A 15278-nucleotide genomic window follows, 5' to 3' on the forward strand; every position below is an offset into this window, starting at 1 on the left:
TCCTGATTGAAACCAGACAGTCTGGTAGAGAAATCATCATTTGAATGAAAAAGGGTACACTGTATACAGTCTGAAAAAACATTATGCTAACAACACAGACTAACAGACTGGATCAGAAAATAAGATACGGCCTTATGATATACCCACAAACCCACCATAAAGAATAGATATCATTGTAAAATTATGTAAAAGATATCCTAAATAAATGAAACTAAGAAGAAAGCAGACATAGCCATTTTAATATCTGACAAAATAGACTTCAAATCAAAATGGATCTGAAGAGATAAGGAAGGACAATACATATATATCCAATGAGAAATCCACAAATAGGAAATTACATTTCTTAATATCTGTATCAAACACAGTGAAATCCAAGTTCATTAAAGAAAAACCATTACAGTTAAAATCACATATTGATCCTCACACAGTGATATTGGATGACTTCATTACCTCCACTGTCACCAGTAGACAGGTCATCCAGGCAAAAATGAAAAACAGGAATGTTGAAATTAAATAAGGTCATAAGTCAAATAGATTTACCAGATATCTGCAGAACTTTTTACCCAGACACTAAATATACTTTCTCCTCAGAATGCAATGGAATTTCTCCCAAACTTTACTATATATTAGAATACAAAAGAAGTCTCAAGAGATATAAGAAAAAATAAAATAATACCCTACCTCCTATTTGGCCACCATGGATTAAAGCTGGATATAAATGAAAATGGAAGAAAGTATATACACTCATGGAAGTTGAACAACTTACCATTGAATGAAAATTAGCTAAATACTGAAATTACAAGCCTTTTAGAATTGAGTGAAAATATATCATGTTTGCAACATGGTAAAGGAAGTTCTAAAAGGCCAATTAATAGTGCTAAGTGTCTCCATAAAACATGCAAACAAACAAAAAAACTAGAAAAATTTCATGTTAATAAATTTATGACATACTTCAAATTCTAGAAAAAACAACAACAAGATAATACCTCAAAGGAGTAGACAACAAGAGACAAAAAAACATGAGGCTGGAACCAATAAAATAGGAACAAACAGAAATCAATACAAGGACTTAATGAAAGAAAAATTAGTTCTTTGAGAAAACCAACAAGATTGACAAACATTTAGCCAAATTAACCAAAACATGTAAAAGAAAAGATCCAAATTAATACAATTAGAGACAAAAATGGAGGTATTACAATAAACATCAAGGAAATTTAGAGAATCATTAACACATAGTTAAAAATCTAAAAATCTTGAAAATCTAAAAGAAATGAATGAATTTCTTGATATATGTGATCTACCAAAGTTAAATCAAGATGAAGAAGATAATTTCAAAAGACTCATAATCACTACTGGAATGGAAGCAGTGATTAAAAACCTCCCAGGCAGAGGGAAAAAAAGCCCAGGGCCAGATGAATTCAGAACGTAATTCTATTAGACTTCAAAAAGCTAATGGTAATATTCCTTAAATTATTGCACAAAATAGAAGTGGAAGAAACATTTACTAATTTTTTCTTAAGCTACTATTACACTAGTGATAAAATGGCACCAAGACCCCTCAAAATGACAGAATTTCAGACCAATATATGTTGTAAATTGATGCAAAAGCTCTCAATAATATACTTGCAAACTGAATTCAACAACATATCAAAATTATGCACTGTGGTCAAGTTGGCTCCATCCTAGAGATGCAGATATGTTCAACATACATACATCAATGAACAGAATCCACCACATTTAACATAGTAGAAACCAAACCACACGATCATCTCAGATGCAGAAAGGTCTTTGACAAAATCCCATATCCATTCATGTTAAAAGTCCTGGAGAGATTATGGATACGAAGGACATACTTCAACATAATAAAGGTAATTTAGAGCAAGTCCATAGTTAACACTAACCTAAATGGAATGAAACTCAAAATATTTCCACTAAAACCAGGAACAAGATAAGGTTGCACACTATCTCCATATCTGTTCAATATAGGACTTTAAGTCTTATCTAGACTGATAAGACAACTGAGGCAGATAAAGGGGCTACAAATAGAAAGGACTGATACACAGAGGGATTGCAACAACATGCACAAGACTTGAACAGGTTCAAACTAGACAAAATCCCAGAACTGAGAAGGAGAAGTAGACACAAAGTTCCAGCCCAACCACGAAGCTGCTTGCAATTAATTTCTACTGGGAAAGGGAAAGCCAGGTTTTTCTAAGGAAGTTGCCACTAGGTTTACCAACCATAACCAGGATAAGCTTAATTCAAAACAGACTCCATGTTGTTGTTGTTTTGTGTGCATGTGTGTACATTTTTGTGGGTTTTTTTTATGTTTGTTTTTTTGGTTGGTTGGTTGGGTTTTCTGTCTTATGGATTTTTCTTCTTTAGCTTATCTGTTTTGATTTTCATTGTTTTGTTTTTGTTGGTTTTCCTTTCTTTGCTTTTTTTGAGACAAAGAAAGAACACAATGTTGGGTGGGTAGAGATGTGGAAGAAGTTGGGGGAGGACAAAGAATACGATAAAATCATACTCTATGAAAAAAGACTTAAAAAAATTTAAAACTTCCCCCTAAATAAAATTAATGAATATTCCCTCCAAAGAAATTAGAAGGAAAATAATGACTTAGACCTAATAATAACCTTGATATTATTGAATAACAGATATTGTAATGGTGATTTTATTGAATGATAATTCCTATGTGTTATTGAGCAATGGAACAAAAAATCATTTGAGTATATACACAATTATGTTATACAGTCTATTACTCTGTGTTCTTTATATGCAGAAATCACAATGGAAATAAATCTATTATACCATTACAATATGAAATTAAAAATATAGTCAAAAGGAGACGGCCAGTAACATAACCAGAAGCATTTCATGTGGACCTCAGCATTGCCCATAGCAGTGGAGATCATTACCACAGCCACCTACTCATCAAGAAGATAACCACAAAATATTGATTAAGATATTAAATGTAAAAATTTATCTTAATAATATGCAAAATATTTGAAAGGAGAAATGACACATTCATTCTGGTTGTTTATGACTCAGAATGACTATATTTCAAGCAGATGTCTTTCTGATTTTTAAGAAAAAGTTCCTAAAGTACTCTTTCATCACTTTTAATTTTAGATGGTAGGAAAGAATATCTTTAAAATTTTGTTAGCCGGAACAATATTTTCTAACAAGAATTGTTTTTTCCTCAAATATGTATGTATTAATTATTTTTTGTATTTGTTGAACTATTTGAACAATACCTATAATCAATAACGAGTAGACACAAGCAGACTCCGCATTTCTGGCTAGAAGAATGACGGCTGTTGGTAATGTGCTATGGAACCAAGGACTGGATTAGAACAGAGTCTGTTTTCGCCTAAGCCACGTTCTACCTTGGCTCTTGTTCTCTTCCCAGTACCTTTTTCACTGCTGCTTTGACATCCTTGTTCCTCAAGGTATAGATAAGAGGGTTCAGCATTGGGCTTATGAGCCCATAGAAGAGTGCCAAAAGCTTGCCCTTCAGTTTGGCCAAGCTGCTCTTGGGTGCCATGTATGCATATCCACTAATGGCAGAGCCATAGAACATAACGACCACTAGAAGATGAGACCCACATGTGTTAAAGGCCTTCTTTTGACCTTCAGAAGTTTGTATCCTTATGACTACTCTGACAATGTTGATGTAGGAGAAAAGAATTAACCCAAGAGGGATAACTTTTACGACAACCACAGCAGCATACGTCTCTACCTCATTGACCCAGGTATCAACACATGATAACTGAAGCATGGTGGGTACCTCACAGAAGAAGTTCTCTAGGTGGTATTGGCCACAACGAGGTAATAAAGAAGTCAACACTGTCTGCACCAAGGAGTTGCTGAAACCAGTTACCCAGGCTACTGCTGCCAACTGTTGGCATAGCTTAGGGTGCATGATAACTGTGTAGCGCAGAGGGTGGCAAATGGCTACATAGCGACCAAAGGCCATGACGGAGAGAAGCACGCATTCTGTAGACCCCAAGCTAAGGAAGATGAACAGTTGTGCTATGCAGCCCACATAGCTGATGCTTCTCTCATGGCTCTGTATGTTTATTAGCATCTGGGGGACAGTAGATGTAGTATAGCAGAGATCCAAAAATGAAAGGTTGGCCAGGAAGAAATACATGGAGGTGTGGAGTTGAGGATCAAGGCGAGATAAAATGATAATAGCTGAATTCCCAAAGAGGGTCACTATATAGAAAATGGAAACGACCACAAGGAGAGCCATTTCCAGTTGGGGCCATTCAGAGAAGCCTACCAGAATAAAGCCGTTGGTGTGACGGGTGGTGTTATTGAGCCTTCTCATTGTTGCAAGTCCACTTGCTGGAAATATCAGTACTAGAATTTGGATGTCCTGGTTATCCTGTTCTTAAAACTTAATGTCTCATGCAATAAAGAAACTGACGAAGGGACGCTGAAACAAATAAAAGCATGAATACACTTCATTTTATTCCCTCAGTAAGAAAAATATCATTAACATATATATCAGTACATGTAGTCTGTCAGTTGTTCTTTTATCCACAGTTTTAATAAGTGAAGAATTTTAGTACCACTATGGTGACTCACATATGTAATCCTAATAAAAAGAAGGCTGAAGCAAGAGAATTTTTGTGAGAGAAAGCCCAGCATCGGCTGCAGAGTGAGGCTCTGTCTCTCCCCATTGCTCTCCCAGTCCCTCAAAGGAAAAAAAAATAAACAAATAAAATGTAAATATTGTAAAGATGTATTATAAGATGCTTTTATCTGATGTTGGATCTACTAAAACAGAAGAATATGAAAACAAAAACTCATTGAAGCTTTGCTAAGTTTGTAATTTACTCAAGATATTTTTGAACATTAATACTTTCAATTGAGCTTATTTTCCTACATGTTCTTAATAATTTTGTATCATGAAATATGGAACTTGCTGCCAATGAAAGGCAGTATAACTTGATGATGAAGAAGTCACTTGTTTATTGTAGAATCTCTTTTCTGGTCATTATAATTAAGACAAAATGTAAAAAAAACTTCTAAGACTTAGGACAATGTGTATGTGGAATTAATCTATGATGATGTTTAACTACAGGATAAGTAGGAATTAATGTGACTAAGACTGATGGCCTAAAATGTGTCCTTCATTTTGCTTATGTCAAGAAATACACACATATATACTTATATTGTATCATATAATGTATATAACATGTATAATATATGTTATATATAATCAAATAACACAAACTACAAAAATAAATGTTTCTAGAGATGGTCTCATTGTTTCCCATTTAATCACACTTCTACATAAGGAAATTCTCCCAAATGTTCTTGACATTAGGCTTTACCTTTACAGAATCTTTTCTGTGCTAGAATATGCGCTTTCATGTTGAGCTTTATGCAGCAAAGTGGGAAAATGTGAAGAATATTTTTTAAACTCTGGTGCTTGCCTGTGTTGTGACAATTGTCAAACATGTGATTGTATGAACATATGCAATTGATAGCACACATATGTACTTTGTGTGGTTAAGTCTCCTTTGTATAAAATAAACACAGTGTTCAAGTGAGAAAATTTATGTCAAATTACATAGTTGAAGTGTAAGATTATATAAATATAAATATTACTGTTAAATATCAATCATTATCATACATAAAGTGACTCTTGGTAAGAAAATTGTAACTTCTCTAGGGATATTTAATGTAATTTTGGAACAGTTTCTTCAGATATTGTAGAATTTTGGACAGTTTTAAGTGAATATGTTTTTTATTATTATTCTATTTTTACAGATAAAGTTCTACATACTGTCTATAAAATGACTAAAAATATATGTTGTACTATGAATAAATATAGTGACTTAACATTCATATGAAATTGAATCTTTATAATTATTTTTGAAAACAGTTTACATCGGCTATGTTGCATTTTCAATAATGGAAGGTATCTTATCACCTTTGTATGATAGAGGTCTTGGACATATTTCTCTTATTTCATTGAAATTTCTCCCTTTGTTCATTGTCTCAAATCCTCTGCACCTCTCCAACACCCCAGTAACCTGTGTTCAACTCTAGTTCTGTCAGATATTACATGCTGCTAGTGTGCAATGAACAAAAGTAATTATTTCACAATATCTTATTACATAAAGCAAGACAATATAAGATGTGGAATTTTTCTCATATTTTTGATATATGTACAGTAAAAAAGAATGAGAAAAACACAAAAATTAAAGCCAGTAATGTTTTCTTTGCCTTTCATATTATTAGAAATGTTATTTCTCCACATTTCGTTTAGTGATCGTGTGTTTTCTTCCATTAACCAATTGCAATGGATGTGATTAAACATAGTTCCCCTGCAAGGAACATTGCAGTCCTTATTACTGATGTTTGTCATACTTGACATTGTGGATTAGCATTTTTCTTTCAGGATCCATGATCATCAGGAGCTGTTCCTTGAACTAGAAAAACTGTTCATGTATTTTATCTTAGTAACAGTATATCCCTCAGAACTGAATAACTGCCTAGGGAGGATATTGTAGAAATTCAATGAAATGATGTAAGAGAGTAGAAATGGATCAAAACAAAAATTTCAAAGTGATTATTATCCCATAATGATGAAGAGTGTTTTAGTCACCAGTTTCCTTTATTATTCACCATTTTCATAGTAGATGTAAGTAGAACTGTTTGAAAAATTGAGATGGACATTCTAAGTATAATTTGAGTTACCAGATTATGTTGATTAAATATATCTTTCTCTTGAAAATTGCAATAAACATTCCTGTTTGATTTAGCTGAGATCAACATGAGATATGTCATGAAAAGAGGTGAAAGACTCATTATCAATTTTTTTCTTATGCTTTCATTCATAGAAAAAATTGCCCCTTTTTAGCTTTTAAGCAGATAATGACTTAGCTGTGAATGAGGTAAATGATTAGATTGCTCTGGGTAGGAAGCTCCTGGGAACTTGTTTTTGACCTTGTTTTGCTTTTTTCTAATGAACTAGCAAGGTAATAAACTCACAGAGGCATTTGCAAGGTACGTAGTGGATAATCAGTGCTAATAAAACATGTAGAATTCCTAAAGCTCAATGGCAATTCTTCCCAGATTAAAGCTGATATAGAAAGATGTATGACTTCTTGATAAACAGGGATTCATTTTCTTGATTATTTAAATTATTTTCCAAATATATAAGTTGGTTTCATATGAAATCTACTTTGGTTTGTACATAAAAGCCAGTTCATACTTCAGATAAATCGCCTGGCATATTTTTCTTATTGTTCACTTGACTATTCCTGTTGAATTAAATTAGTAAACAATCTAACCTAAATATCATACTCATAAGGTTTGAATTTAAAATGATTTTGTTTTTCTTTATTGTAAATTAGTTGGATTATGGATAATTCCCAATACCTGTTGTGACTCTCTCTCATGTTGCCTAAAGTCCCTATCTATAAAACAAATGCTTTTGTTTCATTACGGTTCACTAAGCAATACTTTGAAAACCATAAACATAAATAAAAATAATATCACCTCTTTTAGAATTCTGGCCATTCATCCTAATGGAAGATGTTTCTAAGATTCTTTGGGTCCCACTTCTTAGTCTGGCTCCATTTTTCACCTTTAAGTCAATGGTCTTCTCTGTACTTCTCTGGAGCTCTGTCCTTAGTCTACCTCCATTTTTCACTTTCTAGTCAATAATCTTTTCTGTTGCAGATCAGAATCTTAATTATATCTAAATCTCATCACAAAATTGATTGTAATCATCTTATAAGTCATGTTTGCCTATAATTTGTCTTTTAACTCTTGTAGATTAGTGACATCAGGGCTGGGAGTGATAGAAATTTTGATCTTAGGGATACAGTCTCTCTGTTGCAATTAAACAGAATTCATGGTAAAAAGAACTTGGTCATAGGGGAAAATATGAAAAATAGCAGCATGAATTATTTACCAGGCATGGATTCTATGTGATTCTTCCACTGGGATTTACTTCCTATATAGTAAATCATTTTATATAACTTTTTTGTGTTTCTAATCCTTTTGTGTTATGCACATTCTTGATAATTCCAGAATTAAGGGCAATTTCAAATCTGAAGATGCCCCAGCTCCTGTTTTTCACTATCAGTGCTACCCAAGTTTCTGCCCAGTCAGGATGGCCTTAAACACTATTGAAGCAGCCTTACAGCTGCCTGCCCTTGAAATTTGGCTAATCGGCAGCACATAATTAATACAAATTGTGACTGGCTTATGTATTTCATATATCACTTATTCTCTCCACCTATGAACAGAAGGTGTGCAATTGTTACTTTGGGTTACATTTAGAGGTACATGATGTTGAAAATACTTTCTTGTTTAGTGAAAAAATGCATGATTTTTATTCTGTGCTAAATCTAGATATGAAAGTTTTCATCAAAATGTTAAAGCATAGATAGCTTTAATAAAGACTGTTAAGCAGGTTACAAAAGGGTTGAAATAATTTACACTCCAAACTATCAATCTCCATTTACTCAAAAAGTCTCCTAGATTGGTAGTGCCATGTTTTGTATAAATATTTATCTGTTTTGTTTGGTGTACAAGGAAACTATCACCAATTTCATTTGCATTATACTGTGAGGGTGAAAATCTTTTCCTTTTTTAAAAAAAATTTATTTATTTACTTATTGACATTTACATTTATATTATTTCACATAAGTAGAAAAATTACATACAACAAGAACTTTTCACTACCTGTAAATAAAATTTAAAGTAATTTGACTTTTATGTTTTGTGTGACTGGATTACCCCTTTTTTCTTCAAAGTGACTATTCAATTTCATAACTACAAATTCTGTCCCACTCTATTTTAATCTAATCCTACCTTATGTCAATATAATATTTTCAATAATCTACTAGGACTTATCTTTGGATTATTCTAAGTGCTTACTTGCACGTTCATGCAATGTTTTGATGATTACGCTTGTGCAATGTATTTTGAAATCAGGCTGTAGGTTTTGTTTTGCTTGCTCAAATTTTCTGTGATTAATTAAGAGTTTTGTGATTGAATATGAATTTGGAGAGTGTGGAGGAATGGCTTGAGTGGATGTAGCAGTTGTCGATAAAGCACTGTTTAGCCAATCAGCTGGGCAGAAAGACAGGCAGTGGAAGGCGGGGTTCTCAAGGGAGGAGGGGAGAGCCAGGAGCAGGACAGTTGACAAGAAGGTTGATAGTTGACAGCTGTTGGAGTGAAGCTGCACGAGGAGGAGCAGATACAGATATATATAAGTTATGAGAACATAGGATTAGAGTAGTTTATTTTAGTTTACTAGTAGTAGTTTAGATTCTGCCCAGTGTGCTTCAGTCTCATTGTATCAATTACTGCCTTCCTAGGCCATACAGAACAGATAAGTGCAACAAATTGGTGCCCAATGAACTTAATGTATATACACCCTTGAAAAACCATACTTTGTCATAGCTGGATGGAGGAAATAAGTTCCCAAAGAGATAACCAAAAAAAAAAAAAAAAAAAAAGAAGCTGGCATTCTTCTAAACCAACATTGAGAATGGAGCTAACTGCCTAAAAAAATAATAAAATAGAGGCTGCTATGGTTTCTCTCCAATCTGCTATGGCAGCAGGCTCCTGGACACTTTTGGCTTTTGTTTTTTTATAGATTTGTTTACAATATGCTTAGTGATAGTCAGGCTTCTTCATACCCTCTCTATCAAAGGGTTCTGGAAGAAAGGCAGGAAGCTGAGAGATTTGAGGCTATTTACCAACAATGCGAATGGAAGAAGGAAGAGAGTTGATAGTGGCTATAATTCAAAGCAAGGTGTTTGTCAGCTCTTCCTGGAAAGGATCACCTATGCAAGATAGCAAAAACTGAACTCCAAGGAATGATGGACAAGGCTTCATTAACTGCAGCCTAAATTAGCACAATTGACCCAAGATTTAGAATTTTTTGTTAACTTGCTTTATTTTTGCTTGAGATTTCTGAAGCTTTTGACTAGAATTGAGATGAAATATTTGAGTAGGATGGTGTTGCCACACATGCTTAATCCTAACACAGTGGAGACAAAGACAGGTGGATCTTGGTGAATTCTAGACCAGCTGGTCTCCACAGTAAGTCACTGCATGACCCCCCACTGATAAGTTACTTACAGAGACAGCCTAGGATTTAAAATGACAATTTTTCTTTAAATTTACTTTGTAATTTCCCTTTTCTTAATGATAGATTATATGTCCTTACTGATCTAAAGGTGGATATGCATCAATCTTTGGTTTATGTAAGGAAAAATGATGTCAGTGCTGTAAAAAGGTGAGCCAATCTCCTTAAGAGTGGAGCTTCCATGGGATAACTGGTGCCAAAGGGCAATTGGCCTAAGAAATATGTTCTGTTGGTCAATATAAGAACCGGGGTTGGTCAGGGAGACAGACATGCAAGCTGTATGCCTCCCATGTTGAAAAGCCTTTGTATGTTGACTCAGTTGAGGCTGCTCTGGCAGCCAGCTTATCCCTCTAAACATGAGCCACCTTCATGGAGGGCAGGTGGCAGTCACACTTGATACAAAAAGATTTAAAGGTGACAAAGTAAACATCAGCCTAGTTAGGTAACAGAAACCCAAAGGTACAATTGATAATGCTTAAAAGGTGGAAGCATCCACCCTCTATGGAGAAGAGGCATGAGACAAAAGCACCAGCAACAACAACAACAACAACAACAACAACAACAACAAAAAACAGGTAAAATATGCCTAGGGTATGCGTAAGTTTATTTAAAGCTTATTGCCTCTTCTTTTGCTCAGGGCAACTGGCTTTTCTCTAAACATTACATACATTTTTTTTGCAGGAAACAGGTATCAGCCTGGCCTATACATAAGGCACCATAGAGCCTAGAGAATGATATTTAGAACTATACAATGTTGTTTAGATTTCAATTAGATAATGATTGTATTTCCTTGGTAATAGTAGTATTTTACTTCTTCTTTGAAAGAGGTCAAAATAAAAAAGACTTGTATGAAAGGGAGACTGCTAACTTAAGTCAGTCTATACTTACATGAATTCAAACTGTGGAACAAGCAGGTAACATGTATTGCTAATCTCATTACATGACAATAACTGTGGGGCTGGCTGAGACAAGAATATCTATGCATAGCCAAAATACTATGAGTGTAACATTAATATAAATTCTGTTTTGTGGTTCTTCTTGCTGTATATAGTTTAGTGTGTGTGTGTGTGTGTGTGTGTGTGTGTGTGTGTGTGTGTATGTGTATGTGTGTAGGAATGCCCTGAATGGATGTAGCAGTTCTCAGTAAAGCACTGTTTAGCTAATCAGCTGGGCAAAGGGACAGGAAGTGGAAAGGGGCATCAAAGAGCGGAGAGGAGAGCCGGAAGCAGGACAGTTGATGGGAGGGTTGACAGTTGATAGTTGGTGGAGTGAAGCCACCCAAAGAGAAGCAGATTGGATATGTAGGTTACAAGGACATAGGATTAGAGGAGTTTATTTTAACTTACTAGTAGATGAGTAGTACTTTAGATTCTGCCCAGTGTAGTGCTTGCAGCTTTACAATACACTTCAGTCTCATTGTATCAGTTATTGGCTTCTGAGGCCATACAGAATAGATAATTATAACAGGAGAGGCATTTTATATTATGTTGTCATGACCCCTCCAGCATGACAAATGCTATTGCACAACCCGAGACAATGACCTCTGCGTCCTGGAATGGGTCTGATGTCCCTGCCAGGAGTAACTGATTGCAGCCTTTCTCTTACTCATTTGTTTTGGAATATTCTCTCTTTTTTTCTTTTTCCTCCTGACCTCCTTTCATATCAGGATTTTTCAAACATAACATAACTATGTTGCTATGAAATGTACTAACTTGAGACTGCAGCCAACGGTCATTGAGGCCCAAAGTTTATCATCAAGTTCTGTTCCACTTATTAAAACAAATATGGCTAAGAATTAATCACCAGTGAATAGTTTATATTATGACTTACAAATAAAGTGTTTAAGAAAGCTCCAGATAGTGATGCTCAATATAAAGAAGAACTAAGAAAAAAACTGTCTTGACACACAGATGTTTGACATAATGAGAGAACATTGACCTTTGATAAAGAGGGATAACTTGAGGAAGCATCAAGACTCTTAAGTCTTTAAGCTGAATTTGGGGAATTAAAAACACTATATGACAAACCCCACCCCCAAATGGCTGTATTGCATGTTATCTCTAAGCATATCAATGCAGAATCCAAATGCCTTTTGTTGTGGAGGTGTGTGTGGAGTAAAGGACACAACTGTAATAAGAGAAAAGATGGTTTTCTTTCCTGTGGTAAGGATTGCTTTTATGATTTTAATGCTTATCCCAGGAATAGTTGCTGGGTTAAAAACACAAGTCTCTTGACCACTTCTTTTTGAGGCGGCCTGGTGGCACTCAGAGAAAGGCTAAGCAGACTATAAGGATGAGACCTGATAGGCTGTGATCATATGGTGGGGGAGGAGCTCCTCTTCTGTCACAGGTCTAGGGGAGGGTGAAGGAGGGAGGGAGGGGGAATGGAAAGGTACATGTGAGGGGATAACAGCTGAGATGTAATCTGAGTAAATTACTTAAAAAACAAAACAAAACAAAACAAAATACAGGCAACTTTAGAAAAATATGAAGTCTCAAACATGGCCTCTATAATTAGTAAAACTACTAATATTAGGGCAAAAACTTGAGCAGAAACCCACCAAGACATAGGTCAACTGAAGACCACAATTTTACAAACTAGTTACTAAAGATTATTTGTTGCTCAATCATAATTTTGATTGTCAACAATTTCCTGCTATGTGTTTTTTTTTTAATTTTTGGTTTTTCAAGACAGGGTTTCTCTGTGTAGCCTTGGCTGTCCTGGACTCACTTTGTAGACCAGGCTGCCCTTGAACTCACAGCTATCCACCTGCCTCTGCCTCTCAAGTGCTGGGATTATAGGTGTGCGCCACCACGCCAGGCTATTATGTGTTGTTTTAATGTGTCATATTTTTCTCATACTATTGATAGTCAAATGATTTCTACAAAGAGATAGAAAAGTCTGTTAAGTGGCCTTTGAATGGTAATCAAAGGTAATAACATTTCCCACTTTCTTTGGTCCTTGGTTAGCTGTTTTTAATTCTCTTGTGCTTGCCTGAATTAATTAGACTCACCACAGAGAGGCAATGCATTCAACCATGCTGGTACATCTACTTTTTCTTTTAAAACTTAGAAATGGTGAAATGTAGAGGGTACAAAGGTCTTGTGAGCACATATATAAGCATTGGAGAAGCCAAAGAGTTAAACACACATTTTATCTCTTCAATGGAATGATTTGCTTAGCTGCTCTTCTGAGAATGTCTGGAATGATGTAGTTCAGCAACATGGTGATCCTTGACTGTCTGCTGAGACAGGCTCTGCCAATATCTTCCAGAATTTTGGTTATTACTGGTCCAAGACCTATTCCTCTTAAAAGCTCAAATATTGGCTTTAGACCAAAAACACATTATGATTTCACATGTGCTTTACAGCAGCCTGACTTATTATCTTAGTGCTAGGACAATTTTGGCACACAAAAAAAGTTATTTATACATCAATCAGACTCTCTAGACTTTCTATGAAAGAAAAACCCTTTTTTAATGCATAAATGATGAAGAGCCATGATGGGGCTTCCTTCTCTTAAATTCAAAGGTTCTATGTGGGATTCAGGCAAATTATTACTCCTAAAAACATATTGCCTTAGGGGACAACTGTCAACTTAAGCCCAAATTAGTCATCTGTGTCATGAGTTATATCAAAAAACAGAAAAAGGTGCCACACAGAATATAAAGGGCCTTTTCACATGAATCCAATGTCCAGGAAGGAAAGTGACAATGTTGTCTTCCTGTAACACTATCATATAATTTAGAATGATCTAGTTCATGTATAGTTGGAAAAGTAGGAAGGAAATCCTCTGGAGGTATCTTCTCATGGAGGTAATGATTCACAACTGGAGTACATAGAAGTTTTGGATAGTTTAGGGAGAGTCAAATTACAATTGGTATGTGTGAGACTGATGTCCAGAAGTTCATGTGCCCAAGTAGACAGACATGCGGTATTTTAGATTCAGTAGACAGGCATAAAAACAGGTAGAAGCCAATTTTAAAGGAGAACTTTTCAGTCTAAAACTACACTTCTTTACATTATAGAGACTATAAGGCAGAGTAAGGATTAAACTGTCTATCCCCAAGCACACTCAGCAAGTGTCCATTTCCTATCTTTACATTCTCTGGTCATTTGAGATATTTTAAAATTGTAAAGTCTTACCTTAGAGAATACATCTTTTTTCTTTTGTACTGTCATCCTCAAGGTGACATAAGGAAAAAAAAAAACGAGTAAAGCAGTAATACCTACACTAAACTTATGAGTTCAGTGATAACTCCGGACACTCTCAAACAGGCACAAAATGTTAGCAGGTAGAAATGACCTTGTTGTCTTTTGCTAAGAACTAGAGGTGCAGAGACAATTCCTACCTAGTGTACTAATGCATTCTCTGTAAAGAAACAGAGTATCTTCTTTAGGTATTGGTTTAAAATTGTTCCACTTAGGTTAAGAGCCTCTGGCATAGGGAAACTAATTCTAGGGTTAGTGTCCTTTATAGCGTAATGAAACAAATGACTGATACAGACCAGGGATAAAGACATTGTCAGAGAATTTTCAGCCGCCATTGTTGCAAAGCTCAAGAGTGACAGTGTGCTTACTATCTTGTACCCTTCTGAGGACAATGCTAAGAAGTACCTCAGTTCTAGCTCTTGTCTCTTGCTCATGTGCAGTGTAAGATGCTCAGGACCAGCTCCTATTGCCTTCCACTAACTTGAAAGATCTCTACATTGGTAGCTGTGCAACATGAGCTGACAGTTCTCAAGGAGTACCATCTGACATGAAGCTTGTTTTTCACTTTTTTATGTATACAAACTGTTTATCTAATCAAACTTTCACTAGAAGCACTCTCACAAAACAGAGAAAATTTTTGTTGCTTCACTTGACATATACACAGACCTGTTGGATCATGTTGGGTTTTTCAAAGACAGAAATAGACCATTTCTTCCACAGAAAAATGGGCTAAGATTGGTTGTTGATAGAGTATATCCCTAACTTATATGAGGCACTTGGTCAATAATCATTACCACAGGAAGAAATTCCATAATACTCATAAAGAAATGATACAAAAAGAAGGCACCCATTTTATAGAAATATTGACTATTTTCTAACTCATCTCTAATGGGAAGAGGATCATTTGGACACTGTGGTAAGAGTTGCGTAAAATA

At 35.1% G+C, this 15278-nt stretch overlaps 1 protein-coding gene across 1 annotated transcript; it reads right to left on the minus strand.

Annotated features, from left to right (window-relative positions):
* Positions 1-3385: 3385 nt before the first annotated feature.
* LOC311584173 (putative olfactory receptor 2B8) lies at positions 3386-4336 on the minus strand (the record flags this gene model as incomplete). The annotated part of the gene is made up of 1 exon (XM_084758286.1): positions 3386-4336. The coding sequence occupies one exon, from the start codon at positions 4334-4336 to the stop codon at positions 3386-3388; it is 951 nt and encodes a 316-aa protein (XP_084614412.1).
* Between the last annotated feature and the right edge of the window lie 10942 nt (positions 4337-15278).

This window comes from Acomys minous (genome assembly GCF_964271855.1).
Source record: "Acomys minous genome assembly, chromosome: 15".
In the NCBI taxonomy this organism is placed as follows: Eukaryota; Metazoa; Chordata; class Mammalia; order Rodentia; family Muridae; genus Acomys; species Acomys minous.